At 39.7% G+C, this 19816-nt stretch overlaps 1 protein-coding gene across 1 annotated transcript; it reads right to left on the minus strand.

The window, feature by feature from the left end:
- Window positions 1-17836: 17836 nt before the first annotated feature.
- On the minus strand, window positions 17837-18364 carry LOC136488973 (uncharacterized). Its single transcript, XM_066485738.1, has one exon. It carries the CDS (start codon window positions 18362-18364, stop codon window positions 17837-17839), a length of 528 nt encoding a protein of 175 aa, XP_066341835.1.
- Between the last annotated feature and the right edge of the window lie 1452 nt (window positions 18365-19816).

Below are 19816 nucleotides of genomic sequence, written 5' to 3' on the forward strand. Positions count from 1 at the left end.
CTTCTTTGAGACTAGATGTAGGGCTCTGGCCTAAACCAGTATAAATTCTCATGTCTATTGGATGCTACCATCATCTTCCTAAAGCAGCACGGCAATCGTATAAATTTACTAGTCTAATTTATGAAACACCGACACCATGTCTATGCTATTGACTACTACTCTAGCAGCATACAGGGTGATCTGTCTTTATTGGGAGCCCTCTACTAGAGTATCCATCACGGGGATGGACAATGAACCCACAAACAAGTAAGAGTAAAGCTTAACTAATATAAAGACTTAATAACATAAGAACCATGAATACTCACTTAGCAGGAGAACCCATTGAAGTAAAGATGCTCATCGAGGTACAAGTTCGGGAGACACCGATGAGTCCGGCGCTTCCCCGAGCTCTCCCTCACATCTCTTCCTTATTACTCTAGAAAGCTATCTAGGGCCTAAGCCCTTGGAGTGTTGCTCAAATGTGGTGCTCTTGCCTTGAGGTTCTGTGAGAGGGGGGTACCCCTCTATTTATACAAGGACCTAGGTGGTGCTGGAAGCTAAAATTGGCATGAGGACCGAGCTGCACCGCCTTAGCATGTCCACATTCCACCACCTATCAAAGGGATGGATGAGAGGAGCTAGTGGGGGGTCAGGCACCCCTAGGGGTGTCTCAAGGCACCAATTAGTTGGTAGGCCATGCGACCCACAACTCATGGGTTAACAATGGCCCCAATGACCGAGGCCCAACTAGGATGAGCACGCTGAACCAACACCTAGGCTAGGTTGGGCATGACCCCTTCTCCTGCCTTAGCCACATGGAAGGCGCATGACCTCTCCCCCATCACACCCCTAGGGCAGGACAGGGAGAGATTGAGCGTGGCTCAGTATGTCTGCTCCAACAAGAGCAGGCATGCCACACTAACCTCACAAGGACTAAGAGGATAGCAGTCACCTCGGTCTGGTCAGACTCCATCCCTATGCCATGCCACACTAATGAGACAGCACTACTCAATGGTGGCAACGGGTATGAAACCCACTGTCCAAATATGGACCGACAGGACACGCGTATGAACCCACCCACTGTGGGTTGGGATCCACGACAAGGGTCTTGACCTAGAGACCTTCCTGACTTATGGAGAGCCCCAACCCCAATGATAGGAGTCGCAGCCCTCAGCCTCACAAAGTGGCTAGGCAAACGACGACCAAGGACGACTACCTACTATGGGCACAATGCCTCGGGGACATGGAGACAACGGTTAAGACCACGAAGGATGCCACATTGCACAGGGCAGCTGATAAACTATCACCATGGCTATAGTGCTACCACGGCTAGCACAGTAGCACAACATTAGACCCAGCCATGACATGGCCACAAGACCATGATGACAGCCATGCCAGGGCAAGCATCAGAATACGGCATAGCTTGCAAGCCAAGTTAGCTAGGACCTCCCTTAGGCTCTTGACCCTTTGGTTGAGGGAACCTTCTCTTTATAATGAGCCCTGGCCCCAAACAATATATAAGGGTGGCCAGGGCTGCCATCTCAGGACATCTTCTTGTTCTTCATCCTCTACCATTCCATCCATAGCAGTAGGGCTCCTGGAGCTTCTGTTTGAGCTGCCCCTCATCTAGCATAGGTTCTACCACCTCTTTCACCATTCTTGCAACCCATTGTAAGAACTTTAGAGAATTCAAGTGAGGAACATGCACTCAATCTTCTCTAAGACTGGACATAGGGCTCTAGCCTGAACTAGTATAAATCCTCATCTCTATTGGATGCTACCATTATCTTTCTAGAGCAACGCGGGAATCATATAAATTTACTAGTCTAGTTTATGAAACACTGACACCATGTCTACGGTATTGACTACTACTCTAGCAGCATACATGGTGATCCATCTTTATCGAGAGCCCTCTACTAGAGTATCCATCACAGGGATGGACGATGAACCCACAAACAATTAAGAGTAATGCTTAACTAATCAAAAGACTTAATAACATAAGAACCACGAACACTCACTTAGTGGGAGAACCCATTGAAGTAAATATGCTCATCGAGGTACAAGATCGGGAGACACTGACGAGTCCGGCGCTTCCCCAAGCTCTCCCTCACATCTCTTCCTTATTACTCTAGAAAGCTATCTAGGGCCTAAGCCCTTGGAGTGTTGCTCAAATGTGGTGCTGTTGCCTTGAGTTTTTGTGAGAGGGGGTGTACCCCTCTATTTATACAAGGACCTAGGCGGTGCTAGAAGCTAAAATTGGCATGAGGACTGAGTTGCACCGCTTTAGCATGTCCACATGCCACCGCCTATCGATGGGATGGATGAGAGTAGCCGGCAGGGGGTTGGGCACCTCTAGGTGTCGACCACCCCCTGACTGAGCCACCTCACCACCGCCTTCACGTGGTGGGCTGTGGGCTAGACTTGAATCACTCCTCGGTGGGTGCTTTGCCTGGTGGAGTTGAGTTGATGGGCGTCACCCTTGTTCCTTTGCGCAAGTCAGCATCGAAAAACACCTTTCAGTGAATTATTCCACGTATTTGTGTTTATGACCTATAAAACAATATTCTCCAAATACATGTGGAACTTGGTTAATAGTAAATGCATATGTGTTTAAGATTGCCAATTTCTCTTTTTGTATCTTAGTTGGTGTTGATGGTTGTTAATGTCAATTATAAACTATCAACATAACCTACATATATGCTTAATTTCATCATCAAACATAGTTATACAGTTTGATTCTGACAAGTTCCACGAGTTTTGGTGCTATCACTTATCTCATAGGATATTTAATTTTTCATAGAATGAAACTATCTCAAATGATGAGTTGCAGTGCACCATTGTGAAGAGCTCATCTAGCTAATCGAAATGGATATATTATTTGCTATATTTGGAGCTCAGAATGAAAAGATATAAATTTCACAAATAAAAGAAAAACTCCACATCATGAGCTACGGGATTAATTGGGCCCAATTCAAAATTTGGTCCATTAAGGCCTATGTGCATTTTAATGACATATGATGGAAAGTTTAGTAACAATGAGACTATTCAGAGGGGGAGGGTGCCTAGCGCCCCTCATAAATAGTAGCCCCTAACCCCCTCCCTGAGGCAGATCCTGGAAAACGGAATTCATATCTCTCATTTGGATCAACACACACCAGGAGGATTAGGTCTAGAACTTTCCAATAAAGTAGATTAGTAGCTAAGGAATGAGGGTCGAGTTGGGCTCATGCTCAAGTTCCGGATCTAGTCTTGAAGGCTCGGCAAAGCCTATTATCTTCACTTCTACATCTTGTAAGACTTATTATCAATTTATCATATTCCTATCTACATGACTGTGCTTACTTTGAATATATATCTTGTTTAGTTAAATGTTATAAATACTTTTGTGTGAGAGTTCATAGAGCGCATAGCTTGCTAGTTTATCAGTTAGGCTAAGTAGCCAAGCATCATGTAAGCATGGTGCGTATACGATGCTCTACCTATGAGTACACCCTGTTCTCTAGTTGAGTGGTAGCGGCGGGTGGTGACAGTCCCGTCTATCCTTTGTAGACCACGCTGAATTGAACAGTTCTTAAATTGTAGGACTGTAGTCATGTTAGTAGAGTTATCTTTTATGGGAGCTCAACCATCTAAGCGGCATCCCAAAGTGCACAAAAATAGAGTTAGTCTAAGCTATAGTCGGGTATATATATATACTTTGATGCTGTAATAAGAATATCATAGGAATGTACCTCACCTGTTGTTCTCTCTAGTTGACTAGTTTATATTATCTTATAGATTTATCCCTTGAATGTCATTAAGCATTACACCTATCATTACATTTATCCCCTGCTCTAGCTATATTGGTATGTTAACACATACTCCTTTGTGACCCAATAAATCTTTATTTCATTGTTTCCCTGTGGTAAAATATATATAATGATACCTAGAATACTCCTGGTAAAATGCTACAATGGTATTCTATGCGCTTGCAGAATCCTTCATATTCTATTTGCGTTAATAAATACCAACAATTATTTTTGGCGCCGTTGTCGGGAAAACAATGGGCATAAAGATCTAGATCATTAACATACCACTAGCTTTAGTAGGATTACCCCTGTTCTGTTGAATTATGGATAAGATAGGACAGCAGATGTTGTTTCGACCTTCCAAGAACGTTCCATAAGAAAAGAAAAAACATTGAAGAACCTCAAGGTGCCTGAACATTCAAGATCCATCAACATGGGAACCCTGCCATCTCATATGTTTGTATAAGCATATATATATTCTCTAACCATGTGTAGATTGGAGAAAAAGGTCATCGTCACAAGAATTCAAATCACATCTCAAGTGACAAATACAGATGCTGCACTACTCACAAATTCCATCATGTGAGTCATGGTAAGTATGATCAAGAAAGGTGAGATAGTCTTGCTCATGGGTTTAAAATTTAATGAGTAGTTATCTTTTAAACTTTTGTGTTCCATTGCATGTTTACTTTGAATAATCCATGCATTCACTCTGATTAGTTCAATTTTTTCCTTATCAAATCCACAACATGTTTAGTTCCGTTCATATATTCATCCCACTTGCATCTTTATTAAGTAAATAGAAAAAATATATGGACACATGAAGGTCCAAGTATAAAAAAAACCAAAAAAAAATGTGAGCACATGAAGGCACAAGCTTGGTAAAAAAATCTCTCACCATGATCATGCTTTTTCATCTCTAATCAAATAAATCTCTATAATGCTTTCATGCTACCTTTCTTTGCTATAGTATGCTTAAGGTTTTGAAGTATCCTCATACACTTTTTAAATTAGGCATGGTGCTTACTTTAAACTATTTTTGTAAACCAAATTATACAAGGTGTTTAGTTTGATTTTTGAACTAAGATGTGTGTTGATCTTACTTCCAAAGGCTTTTTAAATTAAGCATGGTGCTTAGGTTAAAATGCCTTCCTAAATCAAATTAGACGTGGTGTCTAGGTTGATATTTGAGCCTATAGTATGCTTTACAAGATACTAGATATTTTGTTGGACTGACCCCTATAGGGAACTTTTAAATTTAATCTGGGTAAGTCAAGAGATGAATTCACATCACAGATGAATCATGGCAAGTGATGAACTCCAATAACTTTGCACAAAGAAGACCCAACTCATTCTTCATGGAAGGAAGAAATGTGAGTATCAAGGTTTATTCATTTATCTTTTGTTGCAAGTTATCTTTGCCTTGAACCATGCTAGAATGCAGCAAACACATAAAACATGATAAACAAAATCTATGATAAACAATCCTAAAACCATTCTTCCAATAGCATAGAGAAAAAATGGACAACAAAACTCATGTTTCAAATTTGTTATATTCCCTTGGGTATGTGTCCAATAATATTTTGCAGGAGGAATCAATAGAAGCAATGCCTATTTATGGTTTGGTATGAACCTACAAACCCAAACTAAATCACCACTTTAGTAATGGAACAAGAAGAAAGAAGGCGAGTGACATAAAAAGCACTCACGCATAGGAAGTAGAAAAGAAAAATCGACGGGCTATGAGTAACATCAAAGACAAATAAGCTTTGAGCCTTCCCAAGACTCAAGCTAGGATGCTGATGAAAAGCAAGGACACAACTCACCTCATATTAGACAAATTGATGCCTGCTTTCATCATCTTTGAAAACACTGACTCGCATGTCAGCAGCAAAGACCAAGACAACGACATGCCATGACATGCATCCTCGTATCAACCAACATCATCAACCAATGGTGGATTGATGATGGTGTCTCATAAGGACCGAAAATAGCCATGGTCACACATGACACCCCCTAAGTCATTGGAGATGAAGCTTTCATGCAAATTCCAAACAAGTTCCTTCACTGACCATTAAGATGGATGGCGTATTGCTAACAAAGAAAGAAGAACAACTCTTCGCCATGCTGCTAGAAGATAAAGACAATCAAGGAGGAACTTGAGTTTGCATCTCCAATGAACCCCAACTCATCAGCCAATAATCAACAAAAATCAAGAAAGGTTGATGGAAGGAGAATATGCAATTGTCCGTATCCTCGTCTCTAAGATCAGATGGTGCAAAGAAAAGCTAAAAGCAAGGGAGAGGTCCTGCTCAATGGACCTAAAACCATGAGTTCTCAGCAATAGTGTCGAGAGACATAAATGTCCAAGTGTAGGGGAGGATGGCCAACTTTTCTACAGTAGATACAACTATGCTCTTCTTCCTCCAAGGCTCACATCACTCTAACATGTTGGTTTGCAATCCCACTGCTCAATATTGCTTCATTTCTACAAGTTTGAATATGTTTACAAATTTCATACATGAAAATCAAACTTAAGATGTAAAGTAAAATCAATCCTTGTGAGAAGAAGTTTTTGCAACAATTGAGGCACATTATTTAAAACATGGGATATAGATGACCTTTAGCTCTATGACAACACTACCCTTGTTTCAAATCATTTTTGTATACTCCTTCGGGTATGTGTTGTTCACTAATCTTTTGCAGGAATGAGAGGAGCAAAAGGTCCAAAAAAGTGTCAAGATCCACAAAAGAAAGGATAAAAGGATGACATGATAAAAGGATGAGAAAGAAGGAGTGCGATATCAGAGACAAGATGCTCATGAATAGCTCAAGCAAGGAAAGCTTCAAGCATGAAGAAAAGATCACCACAAGTCATCTTCCTTTCATCATAGGGTGTCATCATGCTCCAATGATGAAGGTAACATCTTAAGGTAAGTGGTCATTATTTAAAGCTTTCTTTTGATCTTGGTATTCACATAAATAAAGAAACAAACATGATTTAGTTACAACTTTGCTTGATTCAACCTGATTAACTCAACATGTCTAATTCCTTAAGCTTGTTCATAGCACCACTTTCTTGATCTCATAGTTTTAACCAATTGAGCTAAAATGTTGTATATCTTATCTTTGGAAGATGATAGTCATAATCGTGTAAAATTTGATACATTATGTATAGATGGACAATCCTTCCATAGGTTAAGCGACTCCACTTCTGTTGACAAATGTATTCAAATGCCACTTTTAAACTCATCCTTCAGATCTTATCACCCCTTTTATAAGAATGAATGCACATAACATCAACCATAACATGATTCAATGTACCTAAGGCTAGAGAAGAATAAATAAAGTTTTGATTCTATTGGTGTTTTTCCACCAATAGAACCCATGCACTTGTCTCTACCTTGTCTTCATGAGCAGAACATACTTCGAGCAAGTGTGGGGGAGTCGATCCCCCAAATTCTGCAAGTGAAAGTTCTAAACTGACAATTATGATGCACACAAGATGTTGCCAATTTCTACTACTGATGGTTGACTTCGAAACATTGAACAAGGAGGAGGAACAAGTCAACAAAGGATGAACCTGTCAAATCAAAATCAAATTCAATACCAAAACGGGTTTGGCAGAAGAAGGTGGCACCACTAGTGGAAGCACCACTACTGGAGGCACCCCCTCAAGAATCCTCATCTTCAAGAGCAAATTGAGGGAGGAGGCATGTCTTTCTCTAGCCAAAGGTAAGCATGGGGAGGCTCTGTTCCAGCACCTTCACATTCGGCCACCTCATTGAGCAACCATGACAACAACCAGCTTAGGGGAGAAGGCATCCCCCATGTATCTAGATAAGTATTTCTTTTCCTTTTATTATTCTTAGTTTGCTTTATATATATATATTAGAAAGAAGATGAATAACTAAAAATGAAATAAAAAAGTTATCTTTACAGAAATATAGTTATAATGTGTGATCTAAAAATGAAAATAAAATAAAAAGGTGTGTCTAGTTTGCTTTAATTTGTTTTTAAGAGCTGAATAAAATAAAAAGGACCTAGAATAATCTCTTAAATGGAAATGATGAATAGTTGCTCTATTGTAATTCCTTTCAAGTACCTAGTTTTCAGCCTTGAATTCTCCCGAGTTTTGGATACGACTATTTTGATATAAGGATTTACTCTTAACTTGAAACTCGTGGGTAGCATATGCTTGATCTAAGTCTAGGTAATTTACGGATATGATATGAGAAGGTTTGAGCTACTATTTATCTTGTTCCAAGTGACACTTAAGTTCTGGAGATTATCTTTTGAAAAAAACATAAAATGCTACATGATGAGTTCCTGTATGACAAAGCTTGAATTCCCACCAGAGCCATACATGCTATATATATTTAGGCTAGGAAAACTTTCACATATATGCTGCTTGTTTTGCATTGAGTTTTGTCAAGCTTTGTTGACCCTTATGAGAGGTTTGTCATGCCTTTAAAATCAAGATCATGAACACACCACCCACATATATGCACTACTCCTACACTAGGGGTAGGCAACATACTTTCCATTTAGATCCACCCAAAAATGTTTTACTCCTACACTGGGTTGAACACAAAAGCATGCTTGTTAGGTTTTCACTATAAATAAATGCTCTAAGTTCTTGTTGCTATCTCTCAAAGTTTTATTGTAGAAAAGAGGCATGGGCTATGCAAAAGTTATTCATAAGAAAAAAAGATAGAGAAAAGAAAAAAAACGATGATGAGAAAAAATGGACACAAAAGTGTACGAGATATTTAAAACGATGGGTACTTAGATGCCTGTCTAAAAAAAGAAGAGAAGATGAATAAGGTAGCCCTTGTTCTCTAGCAAATGTTTCTAAGTTTCAAAAGAGAGATAAGTTTTCAAGGAGCATAGTAGAATTAGGTTAGCCACCATATATATATCCACACACATGCACATCTTGATTTGATTGTATGACTTAAATCTCTTTGGATCCATTGTTTGACTTTACAATATATGCATTGCAAGTATGCTCTAGCTTTCTCCCTAACTATGAACTCCACATAAGCTTTAATTGTAGAAAGAGAAAAAGGCATAACATCTTTATTGCCTTATTGAGGATCCACAAATACCACATATATTGAGAGACTTGATAGTGTCATACAATTAAATCTCTGAGTTTTATTTTGAAAACTTATAAAAACTCTAGAATAATGGTTGAGCAAAGAACTTGAGACATAGTGCTTGATTTGATCATTATATCTTTCAATTCCTCAAGTGAAGGCTAAGAAGCCCCATGGTTGAAGGTAATATGGGTAAGTTTGAAAGTTAGATCAGTTTATTCTAATCTAGAGGAAGTTTTTTGATTGAACGCATGTGTACTTTTGAGGCGTGAAAACATTATAGCAACTCATAATCCATTATTGAGTTTAGCTTTGCTCAGGAACTAGCAAAGGCTATGCTTGGGGGAAGTTGTTGACGGTTGTTAATGTCAATTATAAACCATCAACATAACCTACATATATACTTAATTTCATCACCAAACATAGTTATAGGGTTTGATTCTAACAAGTTCCACGAGTTTTGGTGCTATCATTTGTCTCATAGGATATTTAATTTTTCACAGAACAAAACTATCTTAAATGATGAATTGGAGTACTCCATTGGGAACAGCTCGTCAAGCTGGTCAAAATGGATATATTATTTACTATATTTGGAGCTCGGAATGAAAAGATATGAATTTTGCAAATAAAAGAAAAACTCCACATCATGAGCTGCGGGATTAATTGGGCCCAATTCAGCATTTGGCCCATTAAGGCCTATGTGCATTTTAATGAGATATGATGGAAAGTTTAGTACCAATTAGGCTATTTAGAGGGGGAGGGTGCCTGGCACCCCTCATAAATAGCAGCCCCTACCCCTTCCCTGAGGCAGATCCAGGAAACCCTAATTCACATCTCTCATTCAGATCAACACACACCAGGACGATTAGGTCTAGAACTTTCCAATGTAGTAGATTAGTAGCTTGGGAGTGAAGGTCGAGTTGGGCTCATGCTCAAGTTCTAGATCTAGTCTTAGAGGCTCGGCAAAGCCTTGTATCTTCACTTCTACATCTTGTAAGACTTATTATCAATTTATCATATTCCTATCTACATGGCTATGCTTACTTTGAATATATATCTTGTTTAGTTAAAGGTTATCAATACTTTTGTGTGTGGGTTCATAGAGCGCAAAGCTTGCTAGTTTACCGGTTAGGCTAAGTTGTTGAGCCTTGTGTAAGCATGGTGCTTATACGATGCTCTACCTATGAGTACACCCTATTCCCTAGTTGTGAGGTAGCAGAGGCTGGTGACAGTCCCGTCTATCCTTTATAGTCTACGCTGAATTGAACAGGTTCTTAAATTATAGGATCGTAGTTGCGTCAGTAGAGTTATCTTTTATGGGTGCTCTACCATCTAAGTGGCGTCCTGAAGTGCACAAGAGTAGAGTTAGTCTTAGCTATAGTCGGGTATATATATACTTTGATCCTATAATAAGAATGTCATAGGAATGTACCTCACCCGTTGTTCTCCCAAGTTGACAAGTTTACATTATCTTATAGATTTATCCCCTGAGTGTCCTTAAGCATTACTCCTATCATTACATTTATCCCCTGATCTAGCTATGTTGGTATGTTAACAGATACTCCTTTGTTACCTAATAAATCTTTATTCCATTGTTTCCCTATGGTAGAATATAAATAATGATACTTGGAATACTTCTGGTAAAATGCTACAAGGGTATTCTGTGCGCTTGTGGAATCCTTCATATTCTATTTGCGTTAATAAATACCAACAAGTATTTTTGGCGTCGTTACCAGGGAAACAATGGGCGTAAAGATTTAGATCATTAACATATCACTAACTTTAGTAGGATTACCCCTATTCTGTTGAATTATGGATAAGACAGGACAACAAATGCCATTTCGACCTTACGGCAACCTTCCACAAGAAAAGAAGAAACATTGAAGAACCTCAGGGTGCCTAAACATTCAAGATCCATCAACATAGGAACCCTACCATCTCATAGGTTTTTATACACACATATATATATATTCTCTAACCATGTGTATACACATATATATTCTCTAACCATGTGTAGATTGGAGAAAAAGTGACGAATACAGATGCTGCACTACTCACAAATTCCATCATGTGAGTCATGGTAAGTATCATCAAGAAAAGTGAGATAGTCTTGCTCATGGATTTAAAATTTAATGTGTAGTTATCTTATAAACTTTTGTGTTCCATTGCATGTTTACTTTGAATAATCCATGTATCCACTCTAATTAGTTTAAATTTTTCCATTTCAAATCCACATCATGTTTAGTTCCGTTCATATATCCATCCCACTTGCATCTTTATTAAGTAAAGAGAAAAAAAATATATGGACACATGAAGGTCCAAGCATTAAAAAAAGAAAAAAATGTGAGCACATGAAGGCTCAAGCTTGGTAAAAAAAATCTCTCACCATGATCATGCTTTTTCATCTCTATTCGAATAAATCTCTATAATGCTTTCGTGCTACCTTTGTATGCTATAGTATGCTTAAGGTTTTGAAGTATCCTCATACACTTTTTAAATTAGGCATGGTGCTTAGTTTAAACTATTTTCTTAAATCAAATTAAACAAGGTGTTTAGTTTGATTTTTGAACTAAGATGTGTGTTGATCTTACTTCCAAAGGCTTTTTAAATTAAGCATGGTGCTTAGGTTAAAATGTCTTTCTAAATCAAATTAGACGTGGTGTCTAGGTTGATTTTTGAGCCAATAGTATGCTTTAGTAGATACTGGATATTTTGTTGGACTGACCCCTGCAAGGAACTTTTAAATTCAATCTGGGTAAGTCAAGAGATGAATTCACATTGGAGATGAATCAAGGCAAGTGATGAACTCCAATAACTTTGCACAAAGAAGACCCAGCTCATTCTTCATGGAAGGAAGAACTATGAGTATCAATGTTTATTCATTTATCTTTTATTGCAAGTTATCTTTGCCTTGAACCATGCTAGAATGCAACAAACACATAAAACATGATAAACAAAATCTTTGCTAATCAATCCTAAAACCATCCTTCCATTAGCATAGAGAAAAAATGGACAACAAAACCCATGTTTCAAATTTGTTATAGTCCCTCGGGTATGTGTCCAATAACATTTTGTAGGAGGAATCAATAGAAGCAATGCATGTTTATGGTTTGGTATGAACCTGCAAACCCAAATCAAATTGCCACTTCAGTAATGGAACAAAAAGAAAGAACACGAGTGCCATAAAAAGCACTCACGCATAGGAAGTCGACCAGAAAAATTGATGGGCTATGAGTAACATCGAAGATAACTTAGCTTTGAGCCTTTCCAAGACTCAAGCTAGGATGCTGATGAAAAGCAAGGATGCAACTCACCTCATATTAGCCAAACTAGTGCCTGCTTTCATCATCTTCGAAAACACCGACTCACATGTCGACAGCAAGAACCAAGACAACAAGATGCCATGACATGCATCCTCGTATCAACCAACATCATCAACCGATGGTGGATTGCTGACGGTGTCTCATAAGGACCAAAAATAGCCATGGTCACACATGACACCCCCTAAGTCATTGGAGATGAAGCTTTTAGGCAAATTCTAAAGAAGTTTCTTCGCTGACCATTAAGACGGCTGGCGTATCGCTAACAAAGAAAGAAGAACAACTCTCCACCATGCCGCTAGGAGATAAAGACAATCAAGGATGAACTTGAGTTTGCATCTCCAATGAACCCCAACTTGTTAGCCAAGAATCAACAAAAATCAAGAAAGGTTGTTCTCCCGAGTTATCTTTTAAATTATAGGTCTATAGTCACGTTAGTAGAGTTATCTTTTATGGGTGCTCTACCATCTAAGTGGCATCCCAAAGTGCACAAGAGTAGAGTTAGTCTTAGCTATAGTTGGGTATATATATATACTTTGATCCTGTAATAAGAATATCATAGGAATCTACCTCACCCATTGTTCTCTCAAGTTGACTAGTTTACATTATCTTATAGATTTATCCCCTGAGTGTCATTAAGCATTACTCCTATCATTACATTTATCCCCTACTCTAACTATGTTGGTATGTTAACAGATACTCCTTTGTTACCTAATAAATCTTTATTCTATTGTTTCCCTATGGTAAAATATAAATAACGATACTTCGAATACTCCTGGTAAAATGCTACAATGGTATTCTGTGCGCTTGCGGAATCATTCATATTCTATTTGTGTTAATAAATACCAACAATTGGTGGTCAGATTTGATCGTTAAAGACCGCTAATAGCCTTCTCCCCATGAGTGCATGACGGGTGATGTTATGCCTTGTCTTATTGCACATTTTGAATGTATTTTCTATGTATTCCATGAACATCCTCCTACGTGTTATTTTAGTAGTTTTTATTAGAAAATTGGTGGTTAGAAATATGAGTTAAGCACCACCATCAAGCTACCCCACACTTACCTCTTTGCTTGTCCTCAAGCAAATCTTAGAGATAAAAGTAATCATGAGCATAACATCCTAAGATATATGGCTTACATAAAAGTTATTCCAACACATTCCATACACAAGTGGGATATGTGGCTTTAGCTAACATGTTTCCTAGGGTTGTTGAAAAGTGGAACAGTTCTTGAAACAAAGTCATCTTCCCAATTTCATATCTAAGCAACTTGGAGTTTTCAAAGTTTTGTCAAGAAAAAACATAGTTCACTTTATACACCTCAAATGGCACTCTCAAATCGCTCAATAGTGTATAACTCCTCACCAAGGCATAGAAGAGTTTTGTCTTCTTTTGTTTTCTCCTACTTCTAAAAAGGTTTATCTAGAGCATTAGGTAGGGATAAACAAAATAGCATACTCGTATTGCATATGTTGTAAAGTTAAATCGAGGATCCAAGGAGAGAAATCACATGCTCTTAGATCAAGATGTGCATGTGTGTGGAAATAGGTAAACTAAAACTATACTCCTTTTGTAGATGTGATCTCTCTCTCTATAACTCATTATTTGGAAACATGGCTATATTTCTTCCTTCTTCTTCTTTTTCAATACACGAGCCTTCATGTGCTCATCATTTTTTACTTGGACCTTCATGTGTCCATATTTTTTTTTCTTTTTTTAAGCTTTTTGCATGGCCCATGTTTCTTCTTCTAAACCATATATTTGGAGAGATCTTTATTTTTTTAGAACATGGAGTATTTGCCTAACAAACAAATTTTTGTCTACTCCCAGTGTAGGAGCAGCATGTATATGTGGGTGCATGTGATCTTGATCTTGGGAGCATGATAAATCTCTCAACTTGGGTCAACAAGACTTGACCAAACTCAACACAATAACAAGCAGCATATGTGGAAGGCTTGAAACTTTGCGAGATGTCAAATTTGGCTTTGGTAGGAATTGCTCGCTAATTGAGGACTATGTGATACTATGGTTTTATATTTTTATCAAAACAAATTCTCCAAGTACTTCGAATAGAAATGGTAGGATTTCTAAGTTAGAACTATATCACACCTCATAACAACTTAGCCAACATGATTGTCCTATTAGAATATTTTCCCACAAGCATAAGTGTATCTATATGGAACAAACTTTATGCAGGCTTCTATCTTAGAGATGTTATGAGCATGTCACTTTTGGAATTTCTGAACGAAGTGTGGTTTATAAAATTGCATGGAGATGGAGTGACATTTGTTTTGCATTTTTAATTTGTTCAATTTTAAATTTCAAAAATTTGGAGAGTTTGAGGGTAGCGTTGCACAAACCACCATTTGAAGAGAAGGAGCTGAGTCAGAGGTGGTTTGGCTAAACCAAAAGTTTAGCCAATCCTCTCTTGCCATTTGTCCTATCCTTCTACATGTTGAGTAGACGATGTTTGTGCAACGTGTTGATGGGAGATCTCTTATGTGTGTTCGTCATGCTTGAGAGATCTCCCCCACACTTATTGTTGTACCTGGTTTTTATTTAACAAAGAAAAGGAAAAGAAGATAGACAAGTACTCTACCAGTTGAAATACTGGGGAGCCTTAATTTTTTTATTATTATTACTTTTTATTTTGTTATTTATTATTACTATTATTATTATTATTTATTTTTTATTTTATGTGTTCACCCAGGTTTTTATCATTTAGCATAAATAAGGCTAAGGTAAAGTTTGCAAAAATAAACATAGCCTTGATTTATCTCCATAGTAGATTACTTCTATTGTTTATGAAGGTAATACTCAAAGCTCATTAATCAAATTTCAACACCATGTCAAATTTTTATTAAAGAAGGCTATTTAACCTAAGCACCATGCTTAATTTAAAAAGCCTACGGATGTTCCTCGAGTGAATACATCCAAACTAGAGCATATGTCTTGAACAAAGGAAGCATGAAATAGTATGAACAAGTTTATATTTTTCATGGAGACAAACATGAGTAATGGTGTCGGTAAACATTTAGTTTTTTTCTTTCTATATCATTTTTCTTTTCCTTTTAACCAAGATGGTCTTTGGTGTGAATGGAAACATGTGACGAGGTCCTCACCATCCTCTCCCACACTTGGACTTTTGTGTAAAAGTCAAGTGTGCAGTGTCGGGGTCTCCTCTTGAGTGTGTTCCATCACCAAAGGGCATCATGGTGTTTAGTTGTTGTGGCTCTCATGTTTTCTAACATCATATGCCCCTTGTTCTTCTCAGTCTCAACCTGAAGGGGTTATCGCACAAGAATACCTGAAGGTGCATACTAACTTGATAACATGTTCTTTGCTTTTTATTAATAAGAAAGTTATTTTTTTAATAATCCCCTTTTTATGATAATCTTGGGTATCACCCAGTAGTGCTTTGTTTATGGTCATAAGCTTGACCTTGGGATCTAGATCCTACAGCTAACAATGGTGGTTTAGTTCCTAGCTTCACCACCATGCATTTAGCATTATCGTTCAAGCTATAAGGTTAGTACCATAACACATCCATGAGATTTGCAATATTTGTGATAAACATATGCATCCACAACCATTCTTCTAAAAAGTTTATAAATGAGGACTAAGAGATGGTTGTGGTCCTCATAGAAGCATGTCGCACCAAGCGTGATCAACTCTGGAGACTCTAGAAGTGAGCATGAAATGCAAGGGGTCTCAAAAGAGGAACCTTCATGCTTGTTAGTGGAATCATTCTTTTTGAGCTCTAGAGTTGGTGCTCCAAGATTGTCCATGGCATAGAGGTTTTGGTTAGAGGGACATGGTTTTGATTCAAGTGAGGTTGATGGTGAAATGAATGGGGTTACAAACTTCACCTCCTTGAATGGGTCATGGTTGAGGTAATGCTTCACCATTGGAACTTTTAAGTGGGTGGTGAAAGTAGTTTTCCCAAACTTCTCATCAAGGCTCCCATGGGGAGGTTTTTCTTTGAAAAGTTTGCCTAAAGGGGTGCCTATGAGAAGATCAAACTCAAGGATGGCAAAGATGTGGAAATCTAGATGAACCTCGGTTTCATCAATTTCAATCGGCACGGCCCTAGCGATCCCACAACACTCAAAGATGAGTACTGATGAACTTTTGAAGAGTTTATTTGTCGAGACTAGTGGCATGTTACCCAAGAGTTTTTTTCACTAGGAATTCTAATGATACTATTCCTGACTGTGGGGTTATGCAAGGCTTCTATGTTTGTTCCCCTTAATGAACAAGGTATGGTCATGGAAGCTGAAAGAATCCAAATTGCTTTGGAAGAACGTTTCACTTCCAACAACCATTCCTTTGATGGTTCTATTTTAGGGGAAACTTCCTTAGAAGGACGTGTAAGCTTTTCGTGCCCAAGGTATTTCAAAGTATTGCCATAATCCTTGAATTTGATATGGAACTCCAATGGATGAATTAATCTTACCTTCTGTTTCCATGGTTTGGGTGAGGGCTCACGTGTTGAATCTAAGGATGGTATATGTTTGGATTCGACTAATGAAGACTACTCAACACTCGACATGACTTTTGCCTAGAGGGCTTGTTGTATTTCTTAACGCAAACAGAAAGATTCCATAAGCGCACGAAATTACCATTGTAGCTTTCACCCAGAAGTATTCTAGGTATCGTATTTTCCACAGGGAACGAAGGTACTTCTTCTAGATAATTCATCCAAGGACAACACAAGGGTAAAGTTGGCAAGGGTAGAGATGGATTACTATGACTTTTGGGTCTAAGGACAAATAAACTCTACTTTACTTGCTTACTTCAGGCACCGGGTTGCAACTAGTCTATCAGTCGATGCTAGTATATAGCTCTACAACGTATTCGAACATGGGAGATTATGAAGGATGAACATGGCAGTCACCACCTACCGCCTACCCCTCAACTAGAGGATACAAGGCAAATGAAGGTAACCTCTAGCCTAGACACCACGTCTACGCTATCGATTACTACTCTTACTTTGCCTAGGGTTATCCGTCTTCATCAGGGCCCTCTACTAGAGTATCCACCATAGGGATGGACAACGAACCCGCAAACAAGTAAGAGCAAAGCTTAACTAATCAAATACTTAATGCCATAAGAAACCTAAACACTTACTTAGCGAATATTTTGTTGAGGTACAAGTGTTCCCTGAGGTACAAGCTTTGGGAGATACCGACAAGTCTAGCTCTTCCCCATACTCTCCCTCACATCTCTCCCAAACCAAGTCAACTAGCTAGCTAGGGCCTAAGCCCTTTGAAGTGTTACTTTTGTGGTGTAGCTCTTTCTTCCTTGGTGTGTTGTTGTTTAGAATGGAGCTCTCCCCATTCATTTATACTGATGTTGAAGGTAGTTTCAGAGCGAATTTGGAAGGAACCCCCATGCAACCACCCTCCTAGGCATTAAATGTAGGGGGAATTATCTATTTGGCACTGAAACAAATCATTCTTTTGTATTTGGCATTCGAAATTTTGAACTTTCTTATCTAGCACCAAGTTGAAATTTCGTTCCGTAAATGGCACTTCCGTCTATTTTCACCGTCCATCTATTAGTTGACTGGTTTGACCTTGTCAGTTTGGTTTCCATATGTCTAATATACCCCTCTGTTACTCACACGTGCAATTTGGCCAGGCCTAGCATCCTGCGAGCTTCTTTCCCGTGTGGACAGCCTTGACCTCGACCAGCAGCTTAGGCGCCTTGCACTCGCACAGCTCGTGGCCCACCTGCGAGAGCGTGAGCCACCTCTCCGCCGGCTGCGCCGCCACCGCCGCAGACACGTTGGGCCACGGGAGCTCAGCCCGTGCCAGCACCCATGACGACAGCTTCACCCGCGCTCCGCCGACCCCCGGTAGCGCCGCCGCCAGCCCGGACGAGGACGACGGCTGTGGCCTCCACCGCAGCTCGAACGCAATTCCCCCGGCCGCACCGCCACCACCCCAGCGCTGGAAGCGCGTAAGCTCGCCCCAGCGCAAGTCCCCATCTCCAGCGCATGGGACCTCTCGTGTGTCCACGTGCAGCCGCCACTGCCCGTCCCCGGCCGGCATGTAGTACCTCAGGAAGAGGCTGCCGCCGCCACGCTCCTCCAGCTGCTCCTGCTCTAGGCCATCCACCCTGACGCTGAGCTCGAGGCTCGGCGGCTGCACCCTCAGTAATCCTGCCATTAACGAATGCACTTGATCGCGCCTTGCGCTTCTTCTTGTAGCAAGTTAACTGCAGGAACACAGCAGTACTACTAGTCGTCATAGCTAGCTAGTTGACTCAGCTGCGGTGGTTCATGTTGGCGCTGGGAGGTGGTGGCCGTCGTGGTTGACGGCACCGTCGAGGGGAAAGAGGGACTGGACGAGGTGCGGAACATCGGCGTCGGGCGGGATGACGTCGGTGACGGCGTGGACGATGTTGACACCCTAGCCATCGCAGTCTATGGAGACCGAGCAGCTGAGGATGTTGCCGTGGGCGTCGCAGTGCTGGTCCGTGGCGAAGCGGCCGGCGATGGGGTAATAGGCATGGAGCACCTGGGCGAGCGCGGTCTGGAGGTGGTCGAGGAGGCGGGACGTGGAGAAGGGTGGCGTGGCGTAGAGGAGGCCCTTCTGGATGTAGTCGGCGGAGAGAAAGGAGACGTTCCAGGTGGGCGAGCGTGATGTAAGTAGATTCTTAACTTAGCTTCATAAAAGTATATATTAATTATATTTTATAAATACTTTATATTAAAAAGTAATAATCAAAATTGTTTTTTAGATTGTGTCGTTGTTCAAACTGGCATCCTTTAGAAAATCGGAGGGAGTATTTATTTGCACTCTCACAAAATCTCATATTTTAGTTTACAAGTATATTTGTAATCTCTATGATTTTCTTATTTGACAAACTTTTCATTTATTCTTTTCCTATTTGGCACCATAGACTTCTACTACAAACAAGGGCACTTATGTCATTTTGCAAGCCACTTAACATCGTTACCGGTGAAAATAGACGGTAGTGCTATTTACGGAAGAAAAAATCAACTTGGTGCCAGATAAGAAAGTTCAAAATTTTTAGTGCCAAATATGAAAGACTGATTTGTTTCAGTGCCAAATAGATAATTCTCTCTTAAATGTACTGCCATGAGAAAGGTGGGGCCAAGACTACCTTGGGGCGGTGCAGCCACACCCCTGGTGCGGTCACATCCGAGCCGGCCTTCCTCACCACCGCCTTGCTCTAGCAGGCTCCTAGATGGGCCTAGACTATTGCAACATTGGTGTTTGGCCCAGTTTCTTTGGTTCAGTGGGCCTTCTCTTGGTTCCTTTGCGCAAGATCTGCTTTATGCTTCTTTGGATTGTGCCTTTTAATGTGTTTTACATATGTGTCCTAAAAGTGATTAACTCACCAAAACTTATAGAATATGTTAGTGTAAGGCCCTATTTACTAAGTTTGGTGTTTGTTTGAATGGATTTTATATAAATGTTGGTGGTTAAAAGTATGAGTTAAGGACCTCCAACAACTCCCCCACACTTAGCCCTTTGCTCGTCCTTGAGTAAAGTTAAGGACTAAGATGGGTCATCTCCTTGATATGACATCTGCATACAAGTTATTCCAAGCTTCACCTGCACTTGCAAACTTTGGAGTGTCTACCACATTAT

This window comes from Miscanthus floridulus, chromosome 10 (genome assembly GCF_019320115.1).
Source record: "Miscanthus floridulus cultivar M001 chromosome 10, ASM1932011v1, whole genome shotgun sequence".
NCBI lineage: Eukaryota > Viridiplantae > Streptophyta > Magnoliopsida > Poales > Poaceae > Miscanthus > Miscanthus floridulus.